The sequence below is a fragment of the Lineus longissimus genome, chromosome 10 (assembly GCF_910592395.1).
Source record: "Lineus longissimus chromosome 10, tnLinLong1.2, whole genome shotgun sequence".
In the NCBI taxonomy this organism is placed as follows: domain Eukaryota; kingdom Metazoa; phylum Nemertea; class Pilidiophora; order Heteronemertea; family Lineidae; genus Lineus; species Lineus longissimus.
In genome coordinates this window covers 9,679,998-9,707,055 of record NC_088317.1, presented here as the reverse complement: position 1 = coordinate 9,707,055, position 27,058 = coordinate 9,679,998, and the positions used below count along the sequence as shown (strand labels likewise).

Genomic DNA, 27,058 nt, shown 5'->3' with positions numbered 1-27,058 from the left:
AGCTATACCACACCATTTTTTAAACTCCATAAAACACACACTATTTCTAGATAGGGTGATAGAGCTGGAGGTAAGGATCAAAGTGTTTTTTGAATTTTGAAAATCGGTCAATAAATAACGAAATGACATTGATTTATATATAAAGACCTCTTATTGTTTCACAAATCCATTACAATGGGTTTTGTAGTACATTTGGACAAGTGGGACACGTCATTTAGCAGGGGGGTAGGGGGGCCTACCCTAGGGCAAAGAATTTTTAAAAGGTACACATTTCTCTCCTATTTTCTTGTCTACACTGCCCAAAAAAGGGCGGAAAATGATGAAAATTTCCAGACGGCATTTTTTTCTCATGCCGAATCCATTGGCGGCCATCTTGGGATCGGCGGCAGCCATCTTGGATTCAAAATGTCCGCCACTTAGATTTATGCGGACTGCTATAGCAGGAGTTGGCAAAGATGTGTGGCATGTAATATGTCTACGGAAAGCTTGTGACGATGCCACTTCAACAAAAATGTCGGAATGAGTGGCGGCCATCTTGGATTTTCAATGGCGGCCATTTTGGATTTTTACAATGCCGAGGTAAGTGTACATCACCAGGATACTGAACCTAATCATATTATGAAGGCATAAACAAACTACCAAATCAGAAACAGAGAAAACAACACATGTTGCACTTGGCAAAATGTTGAAGTGGCGGCCATCTTGGATTTGCGCGTCGGCCATTTTGATTTTTTTTAAAGAATTTCTCGGGAAAATATTTCTTACTACCAACCTTGGCTTGTAATATATCAAAATCTCCGTAATGAAATGTAAAATTCAACCGTAAGGACCTACCTATTACCTTATGAACACAGTTCCCTAAAATCTATGAAATGTGTTTAAACTCAAAACCCCAGGCTCAAAACATGATATCCGAACAAAGTTTCGAACAGACACAGATCCAACATAATTGTCATACTATAGTAAATCAGAGTCCTGTCTCACTGCACAACCGGCAATTAAACATGAAATTATTTTCCTTTAAAGATTCTTCATCCTTCATTCCTTTCCAATTCCAGGTACTGTGTACTTCAACTACGTCAACACTGGCATCACATGCGTGCAGTTGTGTCCCATCTCAGACTGAAAAAGAATGTACAACATATCAATATTTGATAAAGTGCTGAAAAATAAGATTACAACATAAGGCCAGAGTACATGTATGTATATACCTGAAGGGAACATGTACGGTAAGGGAATACTTTAATATTCCCCAAAATATTCTTTCCTAGTCTAGAATAAAGCAAATGTTTCATTTTAGATCTCTTTGTTGTTTTCTGTCCAACTCCGTGTTCCCATATCTGATCTTGGTGTGGTCTTATATGATAGCCTACTTTATTCAGTCTTGTATTAATAGTCTACTCTTGATTCAGTGTACTTTCAGTTCCAAGACATCTGAAATTCAATCATGGACCCTAACAATTTATTCGAGGGGGTTACATCTGACAATGCATTAAGCTTTGAATTAAAAAAATAACCTATAACTATAAGTTTCAGTGCAAAATAAGATTTAAATTAAAGATTCCAGGAAATTCATGGAAAAACAACCTACTCCACCCGAACCAGGAAGTAAAATGGAACAGTCCCGCAAACTGACCAATCACAACGCGCCAATGGGGCCACGTGACTAATCCCAATAATTAATGCGGGAGAGTACGGTACTTGGATTCGCCGAACCCGTTTTGCATTTGAAGCGGCCTGTACCTTCCAACTTTGACGGTCGTTTTTTCATATCAAACGGCAAAATAATTTTATATCACTGCATTCATTGTATTCTTAAGACTTATAAATAACTAACCGCAAGCTTTTCTGAGCGTTTTTGGTCGTAGATTGGCTGAAATCGGACTTTGTAAACGTCAAATTGACGAAGTTGATACTCACTTGTTTATTCTCTGATTCCGGAAGTTCGTGGTGCGGGGTGAAGCGGATAGCTTCCTCTGATTGGTCAAAAAATATCACAATATTAAGATGTACCGCGAAATCCCCCTTGCGGAATTAGGAAGTGTGGTATGATGTACCAAACTGCCGATCAGCTAACGATGTCGCCGGGCGCTCCGCACGACGTAACGTCGCGATGTACGTAACCGTGCGTACATTGTAATCTGATGCGTTTTCTGAAGAGTGTGGTATAGCTAATATGATATTGGGTTTCAAGAGGATTTGCCGTTTTTGAGAAAAATGTGCAAAAATTGGTGTCCATAAACTAATGACCATGAGTGTACATGTAAAACTTATCAGTAGGACTAGGAGCAGGTCGCTATTTAAAACCGCCTCGATCCGATTCACCGTTTCACCCCTAGGGGGCATCAGCTCAAAACACAAAATTGGCCATAACTCCTAGTCCTATTATTTCAACTTGACCGAATTTGATAAAATTCACATGGTATGTGAATCTGCTGAGGATGTATAATATTTTGCAAGGTCAAAGAGGTCAAAGGTCAAAAGTCCCTGGACCAACGACGTTTACAAACGCTCTAACTTGAGACTGCTTCAAGATTTTCATTTCATATGTGGTACTTGCATGACTTGTGATGTAAAGCTTATCAGTAGGAGCAGGTCGCTATCTAAAATCGTCTTCATCCGATTCACCGTTTCACCCCTAGCGGGCCTTAGCTGAAAACACAAAATTGGCAATAACTGACTATTCAACTTGACCGAATTTGATAAAATTCACATGGTATGTGTATCTGCTGAGGATGTATCAGCACACCCAGGTTTTTGGTTTGATCTCATTTTCAAGTTCACAGAGGTCAAAGTTCAAAAGTCCCTGACATAGGTCAGGCTGATATTGCACTTCTCACTATAAATTTATCTTTATTAATATTACCTTACCCTATTATAAGAATCTTATAATAGGGTAAGATGTACAATAGCTTTGAACTAGAAATGCAGTATAATAGTTTAAGTATTGCATCGATACAATGTAGGTGCATTTGGTGCAATTTTCTGTAAATATAACCAAATTTGAAAAAAAGCAGTAAAGTTTAAAAATTTGCATGTATTGTGTAAAAAATCTAAATTGGAACATTTGTGAGGGTCTATGTTGTTTTCTGGGATTGACATAGTTTTCACATTTTAATACATAAACTCAAATACCCTTTTTAATGGTAAAATCAGGCTCAAAAACAAATATTATAGCACATTTTCAAAAAATTCAAATATTTTCAATAAATTATTTCTCAAATGCAAATAAAAAACAGATCTGAAGTATCAATTTCAATGAGGAACCGCCGTGGAAACTAAGATTATAGGCTGCGCTGAGGCAGTTCAACAGAGGCGCTGACCTGCAGCCAGGATAAAATAATGACTGTGACGTCGTGTCGCGTCACTACGTCCCCCACTCGCAAGGCATGATGTCGCCATTTGCTCTGTTCTAGAGGAAAATATCGTGACGCCTCCTATCGTCAAGACTGAGTTGTGCCTCAGCACCGCCTGTAGTTTTAGTTCCTCCGGTTCCTCATTGGATTATAATGTTTTTTTTATAGTCCCAAGAAGGGCAATAGTCTGATCTACATCATTGATTTGGGTGAACCCGCCGCCTGGCTCTAACAAGCCAGTTGCTAAGCTGTCCCCTTAGGTTCTCCATGGCCAGTTCTCAAACACGTAAATGGTTATCTTTGGAATGGATGGAGAAAATTGCATGGGGTTTTCTGTGTTGTGTTAATCTACTAGTGCCTTTCTGATAATGTCTCTTAGTTATAGTAGGAAATGACAAAAAGCCTTGCTGTATGCCCTTTAAAACCGGATATATTTCTGCCAATATGTGACTGAGTTTGCATTTATCGCAATCGCATAGTTTACGTTAGTTTTATGATGGAGCGCAATGTTCATGGTTAACCATTCTTAGCTCCAGTGACAAGCCGCAACCTGGTACCCCAAACAATAGGTATGCTGGCCTAATAATCCTCAAAATCAACGGGTCTGTTGGCTCATTGGCTCACCGTTAGGGGAGTCTATATAATACCGCTGTGTCCGTCGTCGGCGGCGTCGTCGTCGTCGTCGGCGTCGGCGTCGTATCCTAACAGTGGCACGTTTCTTAACTGCTGGGGCTATGAATTTGAAACTTGGTACACAGAATGCCCTATGTCCGCTGACCCTGACACTGATTTTCGGTCCGATCTGATTCTCAGTTTGGCCACCAGGGGGCCAAATGTGGATATCTAAAAAGTGTGATATCTCGCTTATTAGTGACTTGTTTTTGATAAAACTTTTGTTGTAAGTACTCATAGCAAGGATACATCACATATCATACGGGTTTTTAATTTGACCTTCTTTTCAAGGTCACAGAGGTCATATGGCGTAAATTGGCCATTGGAGTGTAAACTATGGCACGTTTCTTAACCACTATAGCTATGAACTTGAAACTTGGTACATATAACCCCCTATATCACATAACCTCTGGTGCTGAATTTCGGTCCGATCTGATTCTCAACTTGGCCACCAGGGGGCCGAATGTAGATATCTAAAAAGTGTGATATCTCGCTTATTAATGACTTGTTTTCGATAAAACTTTTGTGGTATGTACTCATAGCAAAGACTAGCAAAATACCCACCCAATGGGTGGGTCTGTGGAGGGTGGCAAGTCCGGGTTGTTGTTTATGTGTTCGATGTGCTTTGTAGTACTTCGTGAAAGACAACATTTCTAGTTGGACATCTGGGTGTGTGCAGGGTGAGTCCAGTAGCGGATCCAACTCTAGAGAGAGCCACATATAACATCCCATGTGAGAATACATCTTCTTGTAAGTCAATGCCTATGGACTGGAATGTTTGGCCTTGGGCCTTGTTTATTGTCATCGCAAAGCATGGGCGCATCGGGAACTGTAGCCTTTGGAATTTAAATGGCAGGTCGCTGTCTGATGGTACCAGTGGAATTCGGGGTATGAAGGCATTTTCTCCTGAAGATGGGCCGTTTAGGATTGTGACCTCTAGGACGTTTGGGTATGTTTTGAAGATCGTGCAGCGTGTTCCGTTCGTGATATGCGGCGGGTTGAGAGAACGAAGAATGATCACTGGGCAGCCTTTTTTTAGCCGTAGGGTGTGTGGTGGGAGTCCTGGTATATCCAAAGAATCAAGGAATTCTGTCGGGAAGTGGACTGCTTCTTCTGTTGTGAGCGTCTTATTGATGGCGGTGTATTTAAGTTCTTGGCCTGGGAATGCGCTGATGACTTCGTGATTGATCTGGTTGACAGTGTTGTTGAGTGGCGCGAGGATAGCTCTTTCAAGGAGCCATTGTTTGTTCCTGTAGTTGGTTTGGATATCTGCGTAGATGGTGTGGATCAAATCACTTAATGAGTCTGTTGTGCGTATGTTTTTCGGTAATGTGATTTTATCTGGTATTTCAGTAACAGGGTATTTGCCGTCGCCAATGGTCATGAGGAAGTCGGAGAATTGCTGTGGTTCCTCGTTTGAACTCAGTGTTGCACGCATGTTCGTTTGGAGGCGTAGTATTTGTATGTTTTGCCATAGGTAGGATTTCTTCAACGTCGCGTCGATGATGTTGGATTTGGTGCCGTTTTTGACTACAGGGAGTATTTGGCGGAAGTCTCCACATAAGATAGTGGGGATACCTCCAAATGGTTCCTGGTTCCCAGTAATGTCTTTGATCGTTCGGTCGATAGCTTCATAAACAGTTCTATGCGCCATTGGAGCTTCGTCTACTAAGATCAACTTGGCGTTGTTTATAACTTGAGCAAGAGTGGTACCTTTTCTTATGGCACATGTGGGCATGTCTCGGTTTTGGACATCCAGAGGCACTTTGAACATGGCATGAAGAGTCCTCCCTCCTGGAAGTAGGGTGGCTGCAATGCCACTTGATGCTGTTGCAATTGCGACTTGACCAGAAGACCGTACTTTGGCTAGCAATAGTTTCAGAAGATACGTTTTGCCTGTGCCTCCTGGCGCATCGAGGAAGATGAGTCCTGGTTCAGCAGTGTCTACTTTGTTGACTAATCTGTTGTAGATGTTCTGTTGTTCGTCTGTCAATGTGGGTTGATGGAGCGCCACATATTGGTTTTGGTCTTCTACGGGGTAATTTGTGTAGCGTCTGTATTCAACAGTGTGGTCATTGTGTTGGACGCTTGGGATGGGTAATCCATACTTGTCCAGGGTTGTGCTGCCTGGCATTGAGAGTAGTTGTTTCTCTATCTCCTGAAGGCACTGATTGTGGCTGTCTTCTTGGTCCCCAGTTTTATGGATGAAGTCTTCAGCTAGTTGGTCGCGGAATTGCTGCCATAGTGATAGAGGGTTTCCAGGTTCACAGTTTACCAGGATGACAGTGAATAACTGTCGAAGTTGTGACGGGCTTTGGCTTTCACATGCTTCTTGTAATGCTCGCTGGAGATGCAAGTCATCCTCTATTAGTCCATGGGCTAGGCAGGCGTTGCGATATGAAGCATATGTTGTGCCATTGACTGTGAGAAGGGTGGCGTATGATGTAGGTCCACGTACATGGTGTAGAAGTATGCGGAGGTAGAAGCATTCCATTTGCTTAGGATTTATAGTGTATACACGGCCGATGCATTTGCTTTTGAAAACACCAGGGTATTGTGGATGCACTGCACCTCGCTTACGGCGGTTCCACTGCTTCATTTGGCTGTTCCAAGTGTAGTATTGTGGAGTCTCAACATAAAGAAGTGTAGCTGCAAATGGATCAGTTTTGCAAAGGACGAAGAACTCAGTTAATGTGGTTTTGGGTGGTGCACTTAGTGCATGTTGTAAGGCATTGTTGGCGTCGAAGTACACACGTTGTCCATTTTCGAGGTGTATGGCGAGTTGCATGACTGGCGGGAAGTGTTCATGCATTGGGTAGCCTAAGATGCGGTGGGCTGCCTCCATACTGCTGACATATCTGGCATCTTGGTACTTTTTTATTTCATCCCTGTCGTTGTTCTGTATACTGAAAATGGCCTGGTCTGAGCCCTTATTCACATACTTCAGAACATACTTGATGCTCTTGATAGAGGAGCAAATTTCTACATTGGTGTGGCAGTTCATTTGCCTCAGCAGCCAGGGGTTGAATGGTACAATCCAGCGATTGTCAATTTCGATTTCGTACGCTTGACTTTGTTGCTGTCGTCGAATTGTCAGAGTGTTGCCACCATCTTCAGGCATTCGTCGACGATATTTTGGGTAGCCATCTTTACCCTGTTCTGTTGCTTGCCTGAAGCTCTTTGGGAAGTCTTTTGTACATTTGCCTTCCTTCATGCATGGGCTTTTTGGGTTCAACGGCCCACACGGGCCATGCACCATGTTGGCTTTGACAATTTCGTGCAGCTGTTTGTCTTGAATGGAATAAGGAATTTCAGCAGATATGACAGAATCAATGACGTCAGGCGTGATTTTACTGGCAGGGGTTAGCCAGATAAGGAGATGTGCGTGAGGCAGCCCGCGTTTCTGAAATTCTACAGAACACAGCCATGCTTGTACATCTCCAAAGGCACCTTGTTTCAACAACTTCATCAGCACCTTCAACTTCTGGTTGAAGACTCTGACGACGACATCTGGTTGGTCTGTTGCGGCTTCATGAGGGAAGAGGTTGCTCAATATTTCAGGCCATTTTGTATTGGTTGTTGTGGTGATGAATAAGCTTGGTCGACCGAAAAGGCGGACGTAACTGATCGCATCCTGTTGTCTCTCGTGCATGTAACGTGGACCAGCTGTATATGAGGATGGTAGTATGAAACGCTGACCAACGTTGCGTGGATCAGCATCATTGCTCAAGATGGAGTCACGTAGATTGTGATAGGAATCAGCTCGAAGTGATCGTTGTTCTCGGCGGAGGTATAGTAAGCGTTCAGTTTCAATTTTGCAATACACATCTACCAGGAATTGTTGGAAGAGGTGTCTACAATGAATGATGTAGTTATTTGGCCGGCACTGGAGATGGTATGCATAGTATTGCATTTGAGTCACTTTCTTGTTTGTTTCAGATTTTAAATAGATGCTGTAGCCGTCTGTGCCGTAAGGGAATAGAATTGGGTATTGTAGCGCATCATACGCTCTGTGTAGTTCTGAGATATGCTGCAAATGTCCTGAACGTTGGTGCAGTATGATGTCTCTTGTGGCTGTAGGTTCATTAGGCATTAGGATACCGACATCGTCCCCGGATGGTGCATTGTATCGACGTGGATGTTCCTTCTGAGGTGTTTTGTCTTCATGAATTACAACTCGTAGGTCTTGTGACTCCTGGAGAGAGAGGTATTCAACTGCACTTTTCAACTGTCGGATGTATTTATTCTGTGCATGTAGGAGTGAATTGAGCCCATTGATGAGGTGAGTTCTTAAGTTTCCATTGCCAGTAATGCTCTGACGGTGTTTGAGTTCGTGTGATAGGTTTTGGACGAAGTATATTTGGAGGAACTGTGGCTGTGCAGTGGCATCTGGGTACAAATCACCGATGCGATGGCATACTTGACCTTGGATAGTATAGGTTGGATTCCAACCTGGAAGGAGAAATCGGTTGCATCCGAAGGACGTCATTTGAAAGGCGGAGTTGTATGAACGGATGTTTTGTAGGAAATGCGTTGAATCTGCATTTGCATTGGATATGAGCGAGTTCAAGTATGGGGGAGGAGTTGGATGTTCAGGCAATTTTAGCTTGCCATTATTGCAACAGAATCCTGGTGTCTCTCCTTTGAATTTTACGGCTTTGCAATGTCTGCACTGAATGTTCATGGGACCTATAACTGTGGAATGAACGAAGCTGTCCTCATTGTACGAATATGCTGGTGGAGCAGATGTTGGGGCTGGTTCCAGTGTACGACGACTTGCATTTTCTGATGTATTTCGAGTTGTTTGTGATCGTTTGGCAGCGGGGCTCTTTCGATCCAGGGATGATTTTCGTTTCCCGTGTGCTGGCATTGTTGAGTTTTTATATTAAGAGATCTGAAGGGGAGTTGAAAAAGAAAGGAGTGAGGACAGCATGTTTACAAACATCAATATCTTGTATTTATTATTCCAAAATAAAAAACATCAATATCTTGTATTTATTATTCCAAAATAAATGAATCAGTGGTAATTAGTCTTTTGGTGTCGCCTTTCCACTCGCAGCCTCATCTTCGTTTTTGATTGGGGTGGAGATCATTGAGAAGTCTGTACTGTTGAGGGTGTCGTCGAAGCTCTGGCTCAAAGTGTCATCATCAACCTCATCCCACAGATCCTGAGAAGCAGTGGGTGTGGAAGATGGTGATGATATTGTTGGCCTCATGGCAGCGGCATCAGGAACAGCATATGAGGGAGATTGAGTCAGCTGAGGCGTGGCCAGTGTTGTCGCCTTGAGTGAGGTGGTGGCGGTGGCGGCGGCGGCGGCGGCTTTTGGCAGCTGGGGTTTGGTAGTGTAGCAGACCTTCTTCGCTGTTGGTGTTGATTTTGGATTGGCCTTCCGCTTGTTGTCAGCTATGAGGTTGTCTTTTAATAGGTTGGCATTGATTAATGCTGCGTTTAGTGACAGGTTAAACTGTGCTCCAAGAGAGTGAAAGTCAAGCTGGTTTGATGGTGTGCCAGTCCAGGACTTTACCTGTATATCCATGAGTTTGTTGTTGACTGTTTTTTGTAGACTGCTGAGATGCTTGATGAGGGCAACTATTCGGCAGTGGGGTGGCATCTGATTGGAGGACATCTAGAAGAAAGTGGGGGAAAATGATAAAGGAATGGACTTGAATGATGGGTGAATGTCCAAGGCACATGGTGGGGGTGAGCCACAGCTGATGACCCTGATTTTATCGGGTTTGTTTTATTCTACTTTGGTGAGCACAGGCTGTGGCGCCCTGGTTGCGTGAGTTAGTATTGAGGCAGGTCCTGATTTTATCCTTTGCAAGAACCATTGAAATGTAACTTACTTTGACTGCTGTGACAATTGGGTGACTATGAGCAGCACTATGCTATTATATTCTGATCGCTGTAGGGGGCCTAGGTACAATGGCATGAATGGCAGGCCTGAAAAAGGGAAACAATGGCAAATGAGGAATTTGTGGAATTTAAAAAAAAAGAATGGAACAGCCTCCCTAAGATGGAGCACTAAGAACCATCCATCGATGCATCCAGCACAAAAGCACATCTAAACTTCCACAGGTCACAGTTAAGATGTACCCATCATGATTACACCACATTTACCCCATCCCAGGCACAGAAATTAGGATGTAGGCTACATGTAGTAGGGCCTATCCAGCTCTGCCTCTGGCTGGCTGGCTTAACTTAACTTGCCAATCCACAGAAGCAGCCCTATTAATGACCACCGGCACCGCTATACTGATAACGACTACACAGTACACATTTATAAGCCTAGCCCTAACAAACATGCATATCATCCATGATGTTACGGCCATGGACATCACATGATTGATGGTAGGCCCTAGCATTTTCATTTTCATTTTGGCACAAACAAAACAATCTATCCAGCACTTCTTCCTAACTTGCAAAAGCAGCATAAAGCAGCACAATGCCTGCCACACGCCTGCACAGCTCAATAGCACTTCAGTGTGCTAATTCATGTCATTTTCCTACCTATTGTTCGAGTTTTACAAAGCAACCATGTCTTTGCAGAGGAACAAAAAGTCTTGCACACTGGATTAATATGAAGGCAACAACAGTGCACTTCTAAAGGTACTTACCTGTGTGCGAGACTATTAGTTCCAACCTCCTACAGCCAGGTGTCAGGATTATCCAGTGGGCTTCCCTATGTCTAAAAATAGAATCCAGTGGGCTTCCCTATGTCTAAAAATAGAATGTGCAGCTCAACAAAGGATTTCCTTGTCAAAAGCACATTTTACATGTAAATTTCTTCAATTTCACATGCCTAAAACCTCACTGGCAGTTCTATCCACTCACAGATAGTTACCAAATTGCTGTCGCTGTTTTCAATCTCTGGAAGGAGTTCATCACAGAATCGGACTTCCTCTCTTATTGTATAGAAATAGATACATCATATATCAGGTAGGTTTTCAATTTGACCTACTTTTCAAGGTCGCAGAGGTCAAATTGCGTAAATTGGCCATTTGAGTCTAACTATGGCACGTTTCTTAACCGCCAAAGCTATGAACTTGAAACTTAATACATATAACCACCTATATCAGATAACCTCTGGTGCTGAATTTCGGTCCGATCTGATTCTCAGTTTGGCCACCAGGGGGCCAAATGTGGATATCTAAAAAGTGTGATATCTTGTAAGTACTCATAGCAAGGATACATCACATATCATACGGGTTTTTAATTTGACCTTCTTTTCAAGGTCACAGAGGTCATATGGCGTAAATTGGCCATTGGAGTGTGAACTATGGCACGTTTCTTAACCACTATAGCTATAAACTTGAAACTTGGTACATACAACCCCCTATATCACATAACCTCTGGTGCTGAATTTCGGTCCGATCTGATTCTCAACTTGGCCACCAGGGGGCCGAATGTGGATGTCTTAAAAGTGTGATATCTTGCTTATGACTTGTTTTCGATAAAACTTTTGTCGTAGGTACTCATAGCAAGGATACATCATATATCGTACGGGTTTTTAATTTGACCTACTTTTCAAGGTCACGGAGGTCAAACGGCAAAAATTGGCTGTTAGAGTGTAACTTTGGCACGTTTCTTTTAAAACGACTGAAGCTATGAAACTGAAACTGGGTATACATGGCCGTATAGGTCAGATAACCTCAGATAACACATTCCAGTCCAATCTGATTCTCAACTTGGCCACCTTGGGCCCAAATCTGAAAACTTTAAGAATTGTGATTATAGCACCAGTCTGATGAATATAGGACCAGCTAACCCACCATACAGTATTACATGTACTTGCACATGGTTTTTGATTTTACCTCGTAAAACTTTTTTATTTGGCTACATACTGAAGTAACACTTTCTGTAACTAGCATGAATTAATTGTCTACTAAATATTCCTAAGGTGAGCACAATGGCCCCTGGCCGTTTCATTTTTTACTCCTCGGTCATCTTCAGCATCTGTCTGTTTGTCTTTGGTTTTCTTCTTTCACTTCAGGAGAGGGCGTCAAGAGAAAGACTATCATAAATACTTTCGTCCCTTGGGGCATCAATGAAATAAGAGACGATCCCTTCAATTTTGGTCCTGATCGCCAGCCATTTTTGACACAATTTGATCCCAGTTGAGGACTTGCAGTATGTTACTATAAGGTAGAGGCATTCCATATGAAATCAACAAGTGGCTCCCAGGTCATAGTCTCAGAATGGGCTAATTTTTACATATTTTGTAGGTTATCGGGCCAATATGAAAAGTCCAAAATATTTTTGTCATATTCCTGACGGTTAGCCCCCCAGAAGGGTCCAAAAAAGGGGGCGGCCGCCTATTTCCTAGCCAACTTTGAATTGCTATATCTCAGAGAGTATCAGAGATATCCTTCTAATTCTTTCAGGGATTGTTCTTCTTGGCCAAAGGACTGCTTTAAACCCATTAATTATATACTGAGACCTATTGGATGAAAATTTGTGGGGTTTCAATATTAGGCGATTTTTGACCAAAATTGCATTTTCGGGGGCTCTACCACCCATACTATAACAGGGTGGGGACAAATGAATGGTTGTTTTGAAAGTATCCTGTGATGACATTGTCTTGATCTAAAAGAAACATCCTGAAAGATTTAGAAGTTTCTGAAAAGTGGTCCTGAAGTTGGTCCCGCCCCCAAAATGCCACATTTTGGGGGTCCAAAATGGCCAGGTAGGAAGGGGTTAATGAGGAAAAAAATAATTTTCCTCAAGAGACCTTGGTACCCTCTACTTGTGAGTAAAACATCTTTTTCAAACCAGCACTCCTTACAGTGGAAATAAATAGCTTCCCTAGTCAAGTTTGGTGTGCCACTCGCCCCTATATAACATGTACATTAATGTGCATAAATGTACACAAAATCAACTTTTCCATATAATACTTTACTTATAACAGGAGGAACAACAGGTACAGTATTTGAATTGCCCTGTAAACACTAGATTGTCCATACCATTCTTCTAAGAACCATAGTTCAGTAAGTCCCATACAGTTTGGTCTACATGTAGATCACAAAACACAGTGCATGAACCGCTGATACCCAGCTTTTATCCTTGTTGCATCAGCTGAGGAATTGCGACCTAGGTTGATTTTGAACCATTGGTGAAGTAAACTGCACCTTACACCTGACAATCAGTCAAATGTAGCAAGCCCTGCTTATATTTAAGTGTTGGACCTTTAGTAATTCCTTAAATCATTAAAACAAGCACATGGTACTGAAAACCTGGTTCTATACATTTGTGTACATTAATGTACATGTTATATAGGGACGAGTGGCACACCAAACTTGAATAGGAAAACAAGGTCCAACACTAAAATATAAGCAGGGCTGGCTTAATTTGACTGATTGTCAGGTGTGAAGGTGCAGTTTACTTCACCAATGGTTCAAAATCAACCTAGGGCGCAGTTATTTCATTTCCTCACCTGATGAAAGCAGGGTATCAGCGGTTCATGCACTGTGTTTTGTGATCTACATGTAGACCAAACTGTATGGGACTTACTGGACTATGGTTCTTAGAAGAATGGTATGGACAATCTAGTGTTTACAGGGCTATTCAAATACTGTACCTGTTGTTCCTCCTGTTATAAGTAAAGTATTATATGGAAAAGTTGATTTTGTGTACATTTATGCACATTAATGTACATGTTATATAGGGGCGAGTGGCACACCAAACTTGACTAGGGAAGCTATTTATTTCCACTGGAAGGAGTGCTGGTTTGAAAAAGATTTTTTACTCACAAGTAGAGGGTACCAAGGTCGCTTGAGGAAAATTATTTTTATCCTCATTAACCCCTTCCTACCTGGCCATTTTGGGGGCGGGACCAACTTCAGGACCACTTTTCAGAAACTTCTAAATCTTTCAGGATGTTTCTTTTAGATCAAGACAATGTCATCACAGGATACTTTCAAAACAACCATTCATTTGTCCCCACCCTGTTATAGTATGGGTGGTAGAGCCCCCTGAAAATGCAATTTTGGACAAAAATCGTCTAATATTGAAACCCCACAAATTTTCATCCAATAGGTCTCAGTATATAATTAATGGGTTTAAAGCAGTCCTTTGGCCAAGAAGAACAATCCCTGAAAGAATTAGAAGGATATCTCTGATACTCTCTGAGATATAGCAATTCAAAGTTGGCTAGGAAATAGGCGGCCGCCCCTAAAAAGGTGCCACGCCCCCTTTTTTTTACCCTTCTGGGGGCTAACCGTCAGGAATATGACAAAAATATTTTGGACTTTTCATATTGGCCCCATAACCTACAAAATATGTAAAAATTAGCCTATTCTGAGACTATGACCTGGGAAGATTTTCCTAAATAGGTTGATTTCATATGGAATGCCTCGGTAGATCAGAATAATGAATGATGAACTCTTTTTATTGTTACAGTTTTGGATCAACTCATACCATTCGAGGGCTGTGCTGACCCGGTTTTTTATAGACACCAAGGTTAAGGCTGGAAAGAAAGCAGAGTTGACCTTCAACTCTATGCCGCTTTCTGTGAAGTTATTAACACGTCATCCAAAGCCAGAGGATTTAGACAGTGATAAAACAGTCATGCCAGTTTGCACCAACTTTGATGTAATTTCGTCATTTTTTGATGAAACTAAGGAGGAAGAGTTCAAAGCTGTCATATCAAGCAAGTGCATCGGAGGTCTGTCCTTTGAACATCAAACGTGTATCGAGAATGAAGAATGGGAGAAGATGTTTAAAACAATGGAAGGAAAAAATTACAAGTTGGTGAAGAATAGATGGAAACCCACTGGTAAGGAACATACCAGCTAGGTAACTTATTTCTTTTTGGCTCAGATTTGAGTCTTCACCATGGCAGAGCATCAGTTGTTGTCGGCCTACGTAATCGGCAGAACTCATTCAATGTCATTTGAGCAGCGAACTAGAGAAAAGGGAAGAACTGCAAAAGTATTGTGTAGGCAGGATGTGTTTGATTAAAACAGATTTTTTAAAATGTCGTGCCACATGGCAATGTCTTGTCATGCTTGATGCCCGGCCCCCCCCCCCCCACTCAGGGGTGCCAAGGTACCGCATGCGTGTCCCACTTATCTACGGGAAGGGGGTGTTTTTCATGATCTCATCTACGGGGAGAAATCCCGTCGATTTCCTTAAAAAGGGGTATATTTTCTGGTGACGCCCCGTAGATACTGCCAAAAAGGGGTACCTTTCAGGCCTTGACTGCCATAGATAAGGGGGTAGTCAGGATATCCCGTAGTTTAAGAGCGCGCGGGACGCAAGCTCTGGTCTCCCCCGTGGTCGCCTTCCCACCCAGCATCGAACCAGCCCTGTCCCTAACTGTTCAAGTACAATACTGGTATGGTATTAGATCGAGTTAGGCCGGCTGGTGACGAGAATAGGTGAGTATCAATCGAGCATCAACATTCTTAAAAGGATATCCGGAAATGACAGCGAGCCATGTGTATTCGTCTACAAACAGACGAGCTACCAGTTGACTTCAGTTCCGCATCCCCGCCGCACCACACCAGTGTGGATATGCAGCAAAATGGCAAAGCTACATGAGATTTGTCTAATGGGATCGGAGGACAGTTTCTCTGTGGTTATGATGCCCCCTTCCTTGCACTGGCCAGTCAACAGGATTGTCTTCTGAACATTACCTTTTTCTGGCTTCCACATGACTTGGTAAGCCACTGATATAAGGGAATTTGGTGGCCATGGGGCTGCCATTGTTGTACATGTCATTATCCTTGGCCCTCTCATGAGTGTTGCTTTCATGGAAAGATTGTTCCCTGTTTCAGGGGACATCAAATCTAATGGCAGGTGCTCCCCTACATAAGGGGGTATTTCTTTTCAATTTCCCTTACATAAGGGGGGTGTTCATATGTAGTCCCTTACATTAGGGGGGTGTTATTTTGTCATCCCTTACATAAGGGGGTGTAAATTTCTTAAAAACCCCGTGAAAAGGGGGGTGTTTTGAAATGCAATCCCTTACATAGGGGGGGGGGGGCGTCCGAAAAAACCTTTGAACAAGCATTAGGTACCCCTAAAATCCTGGGAGTGGGGGGGGGGGGGCGGGGCTTGATGTCTTACTCTTAGACAGGAAGAACACTTATTGGTGAATGGCTAAACCAACATTGAATTCACAGATCATACTGTTTTTGAACTGACTTTTGTCTTGCCTGGCACACCTTTTAAATTGAATAGATTGCTGATTAGGACTGAAATAAGGTATTGCTTTGAAATTCACTGAAAATGTACTCCAAATTGGGTATTGGTAAACAGAGAACTCAACAAATGAAGATCTGGAGAACTCAAATTATCGATTAGTTTTGCCTAACATGGTACTTAAGAACAGCTTGTAAATTTTTAACTTATTGTCCTTTCTTTTTGGAGTCCCAATGATACAGAGTCCCTTCACCTTTATGATTGGTGTGTAAGGAGATGTAGTCCCAGTGAAGCAGAGTCCCTTCACTATCATGATCGGTGTATAGGCTAAATAGCATTGTAATTCCAAAATAGTAGAATATTTATTGTAACTTCAGTAAAATTATTCATAAGGAAGTAAAGATATGAATATAGAAAAGTATATCAGTATGCACCATTTCAATCAAATTCACATACATGTAACAAAACTTTTTAAACTACAGTGTCAGATCAAAGGCATTGAGCTTGCACACCGATCATGATAGTGAAGGAACTGTGCTTCACTTGGACTACAAAAAGAAAAGGATTTACAAGTTGTTCTGTATAATAGCAGCAGTGTTCATCTTGCCTACTTGAGATGGCGATGTACGTTCAAGCTGCCATTGAATCCGCTCAGTCCCAGGACACAGTTCTCGTCGGTGATGACACGGACCTGATTGTTTTGCTTCATCACCATGCAGTCACACAGGGCAACTGACTCGATTTCAGGCCCGAGCCGAAGCAAAACTCGAAAAGAAATCTGCAGCAGCTAGACTCTGAACCCATTCTTTTCTGATTGCGACGTCCATCATCCTCATCTTCGAGGACGGTATATGAAAAAGGGTAGGATAACCACTGGGGGGGGGGGGGGGGTTTAGCAGCAGCTTGCTGTTTGCCCACGCCATCTCAGGCTGTGATACTACATCTCGATGACATGGTATGGGCAAACCACCTGCCCTTTCAAAGATTCGCGATAACAGCCTCTATGATGAAGCAAAGATCTTCATGTAAGAAAATGCCAATAAAGACGACATTGTCCATGCTGGAGAAAAGGCCCTGCTTGCACTCTGCAATGGAGAGCCCAACAATGATCTTGGGCAACTGCGCTACAAACATTTCACAGAAAAGGTACTCAGAAGGTCCAAACCTTTTGAAGATCGAGACTTGCCTCCAACATCTGCACCACTATTAAGTATGCCGTTGAAATCGGACATGTCACCAGATCCTAATGATCTCACCCTTTGTATCTTCCGTTGCAACTGTCTGGTGGGATGTGATACCAAGCGATGCACCTCTAGGAAACATGCACTTGGTTGTACCGCTGTGTGCGGTGACTGTTAAGGACTAAGCTGCAGCAACTCACCTAAGCCCCTTGATAAATTTGGCTCTGATGATGAATGATTATCAAACCACAATGGGAAAACTACAATGGGATATCGACTCACTATTTTTTCCAGGTCCAGTCACAGCTTGACTGGACTATTGCTGCTATAGCCACATGCATCCATATTAGCTGCAAAACTATTGTCAAATGTTACATAAATCTACCTGAGCAGGCCCAGCTTTTAAATACACTGCTGATAATAGTAAGTACCATTTAAGGCAAAACTAATCGACCATTTGAGTTCTCTAGTTCTTCATTTGTGAGGTGCTCCCACAAAATCAGTCGCTTGTCGCATTTGGAGAAAAGGGAGAAAAAGGGGAAAAGTAATAAGAATAATTTCATGGTTTCATATGAGCCTTCTAGAAAGATGCAAACATGTCTAGGCACCATCATAGACCCCCTTACCACTGATACTAGAGATGCTGGGTGACTATTTGAGCTATATTTGATCAATTTCGACTTAGGGCGCATGGAGAACTTGCTGTGCAAAAAGGTGGTAATTTCATCTTTAGGCAGCAAAAAGCGCCCCCTATACTTGTGCGCCCAAAGTCAGCCGCCGTAATTTTCATTTTAAATCAAAGAATAGGTGCTAATTGTATCATAATTCCCATAAAACACCCTGGCTGACTTAGGGCGCAAACCACACGACCTCTTGGAAGGTGTGTGTAATTTCGAAATGTGGTGTTTTGCAGTGCCACCTATGGGCTGCGCCCTAAGTCAGCCGCCAACATTTTCACATTTTCATAAAGTCAATACCAAATAGAATTACAACATTTGTACAAGCATGAAAATCTCTGTGGCTCACTAAGGAATGGCGCACAGAACCTAATACCAGCATCTAAAAACCACATTATTTTGCCATTTAGGCCCATTTTGACCCCAATATTCCAGGGGCCTCTAAAAACGGACCCCATTGAGGATAGAAAATGTGATTTCCGTCCGTTATTAACACTGGTAACCACAAAAATCTATGAAAGTGCACATTCTTCCGTGTTTTTCTGGATTGCCCGTGAAAAGTCTGAAAAGCCCGTGATTTATCCGTGATCTTCCTAAAACAGGAAACCATCTAAAATTTTGTGAGTTCCACTGCACAGGGCCATCAGAGGAACAAAGGCACTGCTGATGAGGCATAAACATTGGTGTAATTAGCATTCATATGGCCAAACTCTTGAGGACCAGGGGTGAGTCACGCTAGAATGCTCTCAATCGAATTGTGGGAAAATCCAACATGGTGAATGAAGGGGGTGTATTTGCATAAAACAAGGCCTTTTGCCATTGAATACACAAAACAGTAAATAAACAAAGTGTAATTGATTTTTATCTTACAGAATAGTATTATAATAGTTTGTTGTCAAGACTTGTTCAAATTAATGAATAACACCTTCTATGGGAAAACTTCTGATTTTTTTTGCCTGATATTGTGTAAAAAGTAACAGCCGTTTGTTCCATGAAAAAATTTGGCCATTTTGCAGGATTGGTTTTATAAACAGCAATTAATGGATCAAAGGTAAAACTGAGTAGAAAGCAATTGCTTATCTTAATTAAAATAAGTATATTGAGCATAGTAATCAAGCACAACAAAATGTAATTCTGAACTCTGCTTATTGTTATCCCTGCAGTTCTTAATTGCAGTTTGGGACAACCATATTGCAGATCAAAGGGAAACTTAGTTGAAAGTTTTTATTAATCCTAATTAAGCATAACGACCATGGTAATTAAACATGAACAAATGCCAATTTATCAGGGTAATTTAACAAGAAAAAACACCAATTTGAACTCTGTTTATTGTTATTTGTGTAGTTCTTTACTCAAGCCTGGGACATTAAAACTAAGATAAGAAAGGAGTGCATACATAAGCCGCATACTTTATATGATTTACTGGCAGAACAATTAAACTGTGCTCATTTTAAAGAACAACTATATTATTTTGTTTGAGTACCTATAGTAATTATGCTGAATCTTTTCTTTCCCTTTGATCTGTGGGGATGGCAGAGCAGAATGACACATGTGAGAACAAACAAACAAACTAATGCTACCTTTCATGCAGTCCGAGTTAAAAGGAAATCTCACTGGTCTTTCCATAGAAGGTGTTAATCACTAACTTGTACAAGTCCTGACAACAGACTATCGTATTAAAATGTATTTTGTAAAAATGTGTATACTAGCAGTTAGATCAGTTAAACATTATTTCAATTTGTGTGCCAAAGACTTGCCTTTATGCACCCCTGCTTTCTCAAAGTTGGACTTTCCTAAAATCAAATTGAGGGCATTCTAGCATGACACACCACTGGTCCTCAGAGAGTTTGGCATTATACATGCCTAATTACACCAATGTTTATGCCTCATCAGCTGTGCCTTTGTTCCTCTGATGGCCCTGTGCAGTGGAGCTCACAAAATTTTAGATGGTTTCCTGTTTTAGGAAGATCACGGATAAATCACGGGCTTTTCAGACTTTTCACGGACAATCCAGAAAAAACACTGAGGAATGTGCACTTTCATAGATTTTTGTGGTTACCAGTGTAACATGTATCTACCAATAAAAAAATGTTGGAACAAATCTGAGAGGGTCATGAATCACCACCTGCCTGACTCTCATAAAAACTGGCTCTTAAATTGCGTCACTGGCTCGTCATTTGATAGTGACACGACGCGAGAGGGATGACCTATGTGATTTGGACTTTAGCAACAGACCTCCCAACTGGGTACAAACAGACAGATATTGTCCATTGGATTGGTGTTTCTCTCCTCTTCATTCATGTCCTTGTGCAAATCCAAGGACTATATGGTTGTTTTGATGAATATGGGATGGATGGGTTGATGGGTAGATAGATGTCTTTCCATGAGTTCTTTAGGAGTGACTCGTTGTTTGTTGATTGTGGTGATGGCAACTAAGCTATGGCGTGGGACGATTTGACCAACAAAGAGTCACCCTGAACAACAGTCCTATCTGGTAGTATGGTAATCACATTTTTTGCTTGTGCTTGTAAATGTAATGATAATCTTCGAACATTTCTGCTACCAAGCTGATGAATCTTTTTGGAACTAAGCATGATGCTGTTATTCTCATTATTTCAGATGTTACTCTTGATGATGAGTTACCTGATAATCTATCGTTGTTGGTTTCAAGATTGGATCTGGCGTTAGCTGGCAACATGGGTAATGGTTGTGCAAAAGATTTTATTGACACGCTGCTCGAATGCATTCAAGAAGTTGGACAGGTCAGCGTGAGGAGGATGTCCCATCACTCACCTGTGCTGTCATCAAGGACAAATAGTTCAATAGCCCTTGTACCAAAATCTGACACATTGACATGGGACCTTGGATATGTGGAACCACCCAGCCCTAAAAGTGTCTCATCACGATCCTCCATTTTTGATGGCTCTGGTGGAAGCGGGGATGGGCTACTTTCGACTACCCCTAAATATCATAAGGTGGTACCTGATCATGTTTGGTACTTGCAAGAATACCCGGGATATTTTGTTCTGAATGTTGAGTGCAAGCGTAAGGAAGATGATTCCCATGCGGCTATAATGCAGTGTATAAAGCAAATGTTCACCCAGATGCATTTTCAAATGTCTACATTTGGTTTGATGATCAATCCAACTGGCTGGTGCCTTATTCTTCTTGTGAAGTCAGGAAACGAAATATCAGTCCATAAGGTGCAGCAGTCTTTCATAGAGTCCGTCACCAAATCCCACTCCTTCAATCTTGAGAACTTGAGGAGTTTGTGCAACTGGCTCTACAGAATAATGCTCTACAGGCTAAAGTTTCCATCTGGGTAGGCTTTTATTGCGAACATGGCAGTCGAAAGATTTTGTACCCAAGCTATGTAATGAAATTTTGTGCTTGGCTCTATTCTCTACATGTAGGCTTAAGTCACCATCTGGGCAAGCTTTCTTTTTGGGAACTTGGCAGATGAACATTTTGTTCCCAAGCTATGTAATGAAATTTTGTGCTTGGCTCTATTCTCTACATGTAGGCTTAAGTCACCATCTGGGTAAGCTTTCTTTTTGGGAACTTGGCAGATGAAATTTTTTGTACCGTAGCTACCTAATGAAATTTTGTGCTTGGCTCTATTCTCTACATGTAGGCTGAAGTCACTATTTGGGCAAGCTTTCTTGTTGGGACTTGGCAGATGAACATTAAATGTTAATACCCTAGCTGTGGAATGAAATTTTGTGCTTGGCTCTATTCTCTGGCGCCGCTGTGCCTCGATATAGTTAATATTAGGGGAAAAGTCAAGTTTCAGACATGATGATGATGTTGATAATAAGGCAATGTTGGATATTTCCTTGCTCTGCAAAAAGTTAATGAAAAGGCCAGGGGCCATTGTGCTCACCGTTTATGGTGACCAAGCGGCATACTGTCTCTCCAAAGCACAGGCAACTGCATTAAGAGATGGCTCGTCATTGTGGTTCAGCATAGCAGAGTGCTGGTGTTCACTATAGATTTTGTAGAGTAATCACTTGGCATTAGATGTTCATCCCTTTTTGAACACCTGCATGAGCTGTCAGTCAATCTAAATGATTAACAAGGCCGATTTATGAAAATAATGTTTATTTATCTTAAAGAACATTGAACATGTTGAAAGAGAATCACAGTAAATATAAAATCAAAAAATGATACTTGTATTATGAATACTCATGTGGTGTTGATTAGGTTACATGTATGTAAGTGAATCGAAACATGGAATAAAAAACATGGCATAGAGTAATTGAAGCCCCTGAGAACAGTACCAGGTGTCTTCTTTTTTTGAAGTTTTAGAAGACTAAAAGTTTTAGGGGAAAAAAAATCACAGTAAAATAAAATCACAAATTATGTATAGTCATCTGGTACTGATTTGCTTACATGTATGTAAGTGAAATATTATACAAATTGTTGATGGCATACTGTAATTTAAGCCCCTGAGAACAGTACTAGGTGTCTTCTGTTTTTGAAGACTAGAAATTTCAGGGAGAACAAAAAGAGAATCACAGTAAAATAAAATCACATATTATGTATAGTCATCTGGTACTGATTTGCTTACATGTATGTATGTGAAATATCATACAAATTGTTAATAGAAACATGGCATACAGTAATTTAAGACGATGAGAACAGGTGAATTCTGTTTTAGATGTTTTGAAGACTGAAAGTTTCAGGGAAAACAGGAACAGAATTGCAGTAAAAATAAAATCACAAATTATGTAGAGTAATCTGGTACTGATTGGCTTACATGTATGTAAGTGAAATAGGAGTAAAAATGTGCCATGGTATTTGGCATCTTTGTTAAAGTATACCAAATCGGAATAAATTCTAAGTAGAGTTACAGTTTTTAGTAGGCTCTGGCTTTCTTTTGGGTCACCCTGTATAATGATGATGAATAGCGGAACTAATGGGTGATTTCAAAGTTTGTTGATGCAACAGATGGGGTGTCCATAAATTTACTTTTTTGTTTTGGCGACTGATGGTTTAGGGGGGATGGCAGATGTTGTGGCAAGTGGTTTCCAGTTGACAGTGGTGAGCATGATCTCTGTGACTGTGTTTCCTGACAGAACTGCTCTTGCTGCGGCTGGAAGGCTTGGGATAGTTGGCATTGGATCTGCTGATGCGAAGATGTACGATTCTGCTTCATGGAGGCCATTTCGAATAATAAGGAGTTCTTTTCCAGAGACTGCAATGATGTTGACATTGCATTTGTCTTCTGAAGACTGGAATTAGAGTGGAGTTTGTATTATTACATTGGGATAATAGTTAGATAATTAGTATACTGGTATGGTGAACTCTGTGCCTGTTGAAGATGTTTTGATGTCCTAATTTATGTGCTGAAACTGTTTTGGAATCAAAGAGTTGTTCACTAAAACACCATATGTTGTGGTGGTAGAGTCACAAGAATTAGATGGTGGGCGTAGAAAGAGACTATTGTTGACCAAATAGTTGATATGGGTTATGGGTATTTTTCTTCTAATTTTGCAGGTGTCTGCTATAAATGAAGATGAAAGAAAAGGTGAAGTTGGGTGGGAATAGTAGAATAATGGTGGTGAAAATTGTACTTACAGTGATGGCTGTTTCTGGGGTGTCACGGAAGTGTTTTTGCATGTTGAATTCGGTTATTTCAACATTTTCTACCTTGATTTTCTTATTAAGGTGGACGTCACCTATGAGATCAGTGGACTTGTTCCACAGCTTCAGAGTTGCTGTTGAAGTTGAAGCCTGCCCATCTTCCTCTATGATGATATCTTTGCGCTTCCACGATGCATCAGGGGCTGTTTTGAGTGGAGAAATCTGTGGGAAGAAATGGAATTATAGAGTGTATTGACACTGATATCTAATATCATAAATAGTTTATGTGAGATTATAGGTTATTGCTAATACTGAACTTGAGGGAGGTGAAGGACACACATTGAGTATGGATTGTGGTAGTGAGGTGATGGATCATTGTAATTATAGAATTGTGGAAGTCAATGCTGGTTGACGAAATACATGGTATTTGGAAATGTCTGGGTTTTTGTATGAATATTTCTTGATCTGTGGACTTTGAAATTATTTGCATTTGTCTTTACCTGTTTTATTTTGACAAGGATGATGCTCTTTGTTTGATTGGAGATTGTTGCAATTGGTCCAGTGGCATAGTTGGTGCATGGAAAAATTGCATCATGAGATCTTCTTTCACAGCGAAGTCTTCGGTTGGGTAGATCTGAAATGTAATGAAATGAACTCTTGTACATGGATCTTTAAAGAAGGGATTGGCAACAGGGGTGATGATGTCATAAGCTGCCGGACAATGCGCTGTTGAAGGTTTCTGAGTCTTGAGCTATTTCGCATACTCGTTTGGTAGTGTGATCCAAGCAAGATTTCTAATGGGGAACTTAAGCCTTTAGTTTTCTTGTTATAACGCCAGTATGTTGTTGAACAGCTGGTATAATATTGTTCTTTTTTACCTAACATTGAACTCCTATTAGGTATCTGGTGCAAAAGGTCCATAGGGTTTGGGGAAATTTGATGTTAATTAGTGTTTGAATTTCGTCTGCATCTGGGAAAACAGTATTGCGGATGTTGTTACTTGTAATGCTATCTCCATAAAATCTGCTAACTTATGATATATATATTTTCTTTGTTTTGTTGTGAAACTAAGCGATAAAGTGTTAGAGGTGATTAATTATAGGTGGTATGGTTTTGGATTGCCTGCCGAAAAATGGTCTTTGTGGAGTCAGAATAAAAGTATTGATGAATACTGTATGTACTAACCTTACTTTTTGCCTTGACAAATATTGCATGCTTAGTGTTGTCAATGTCCGTATCCACCAGAAGTAACGACGCATTTTTGACAATCATATCAGCGTTGTGTACCATTTTGGTGTACACAAGATCGTAAAAATCGTCTTTGCCTGCAATCAGGCAAGAGGATATGTGGGATTTGGGACGTGTAGACTCATTGTTGAGGATTTTCACCTTGATGGTATTCATGCTGAAAAATAACAGTATCATATGTAAATATATATACAGGTGGGACATGTAGTAGTAGGGTGCATAATGTGTATCACCTATTTGGCTATCATTTATAACTGCATCCACACTAATAACGGAGGCCTACTCTAGACATGATTTTGCACTATTCTAACGTCAGAACTCCTAATATCGCCACTTGTGCGTAATACCGCCACTTTTGTGACGTGACTTTCATGACGTTATTTCCAATGAAGTGGCGATAATATGCACGACGTTCTTGTGACGATATTAGGAGTTCTGACGTTAGAACTTTTAGGTGTAAAATAAAACTCTACTCTTTAGCAGGAAGAACTTGACAGTTGACATGAACATGATGAAAAACACACATTATTAGCCTTAGACCTAGTAGTTCACAAAGTTTCTTGATGAGGAGTTGTGCATCTGATCTTGAGGCCAACTGTGCATGCCATGTAGGCCTACATGTACAATGTATGCATGCAACATGCATATATGTCTACTCCATTATCGATTTTTTCTTCTTCCAAAAACCACAATTTATAATAATCATCTGTCACTGTAGTTAGCACTAGTGAAACAATAATGATTTATACCACTGTTCATGTCCAAGCTCATGCATTTTGACTTACCTAAAACGCCTTTCACTAGCTTTTATCTGACCAATGCCAAAAAGCTCAGCTCATCAAATAGAGAACAAAATGGCGGAATGAGGTTGGTTTAAAACCTGGCAATGGCACAGGCATTACAAATATAAAGCAAAATTTATACAGAACAAATAGGCCTAGGCCTTCCATGTTTCAATGATATTTATTCCAAGTGAATCTGGTGCACTCAGTTGAATCTATTCATAATGTGACACAAAACAGAGCCCAGTGAGGGTCGGTTCATAACATGACTTAGGCACATGGCACTGGCTCTTTGTCTTTGGGCTGATTTTTTCAACATCAATTTTACTGATTCTTCTGTGTTAATGATCACATGACCTAGGACGTCATGTGTAGGCCTATTCAATTTCAAGTAAAAAGCTTTAGCCGTTAAAATAACGTACAATGTTCCACCCTTCACGACAAATTTACACCACTTTCCCCTCAGTGACCTTGAAGATTACGCCACATCAACCTGATTTTTGGTCAACATGTTCAGCTACATAAGAGGTGTCTACATACCAAATTTAAAGACTGCAGGACTAATGAAGGCAAAACGTGCTACTATCGGTGAAATTTTAGAGTTTGACCTCTGTGACCTTTACAAGTAGGTCAAATCAAAAACCCGTATGATATGTGATGTATCCTTGCTAGGGGTACCCACCATAAAATTTTTATCAAAAACTAATCAATAATAAATGAGATATTGCACTTTTTAAGAATTCGGTTTTAGCCCCCTGGTGACCAAGCCAAGAATCAAACCGAAGGGAAATTCAGTGTCAGGGTACATATGACCTTGGGCATGATGTATAGAAAGTTTAAGGTTCACAGCACAAGCGGTAAAGAAACGTGCCACAGGATACGACGCCGGACGACGGACGACGGACGCATCCTGCTCCTTGTGGATCTTTGCCTCTAAAGATACTGTGGACACTCACTATAGCTGTAGAGTCGACATAGAGTTGGTGAATGTTAGCCTTGCTATGCCATTATCTTTGGCTCGGGAATTCGGGAATTTGGGTTGTAATGAAGGTGGTAAAATATGGTTCAGATGGAAACACTTAAGGATATGAGCCTATGAGTGCATGTGAATAGCTGTAATCGACATGTTTTGATATGATTTGTTCTGAATAAAGAAAGTTGCGTGATATCTGCATCCTTATTGTTATTTTATAACCCCTTTTCACCTCGGAGTGCTGTTATTGCAACACTATTACTCTTCATGTTTAATTAGTTCTGTGAATGTAGAATGGGTTTGATAACCCTAATCAATCTCACAATGCCTTTTTAAGGACACCCATATCAGTTAAACTATAATCCCTTTCAATGTTACTATAACCTTGATCTGGTCTTTAAAATCTGTCCTACTGAGGACAAGCAAGTATCTTGAGGA

The 27,058-nt window shown here is 41.0% G+C and overlaps 1 protein-coding gene across 3 annotated transcripts in view; it reads left to right on the top strand.

Annotated features, from left to right (window-relative positions):
• Positions 1 to 26,815, top strand: part of LOC135494662 (uncharacterized) — a 33,308-nt gene extending 6,493 nt beyond the window's left edge. For all 3 annotated transcript variants that reach the window (XM_064782854.1, XM_064782856.1, XM_064782855.1), the window contains 2 exons: positions 14,428 to 14,803; positions 20,651 to 26,815. In XM_064782854.1, coding sequence (XP_064638924.1) covers positions 14,428 to 14,803; positions 20,651 to 21,357 — 1,083 coding nt within the window. In that variant the 3' untranslated portion in view covers positions 21,358 to 26,815. The remainder of the gene's footprint in view (positions 1 to 14,427; positions 14,804 to 20,650) is intronic.
• The last annotated feature ends 243 nt before the right edge of the window (positions 26,816 to 27,058 follow it).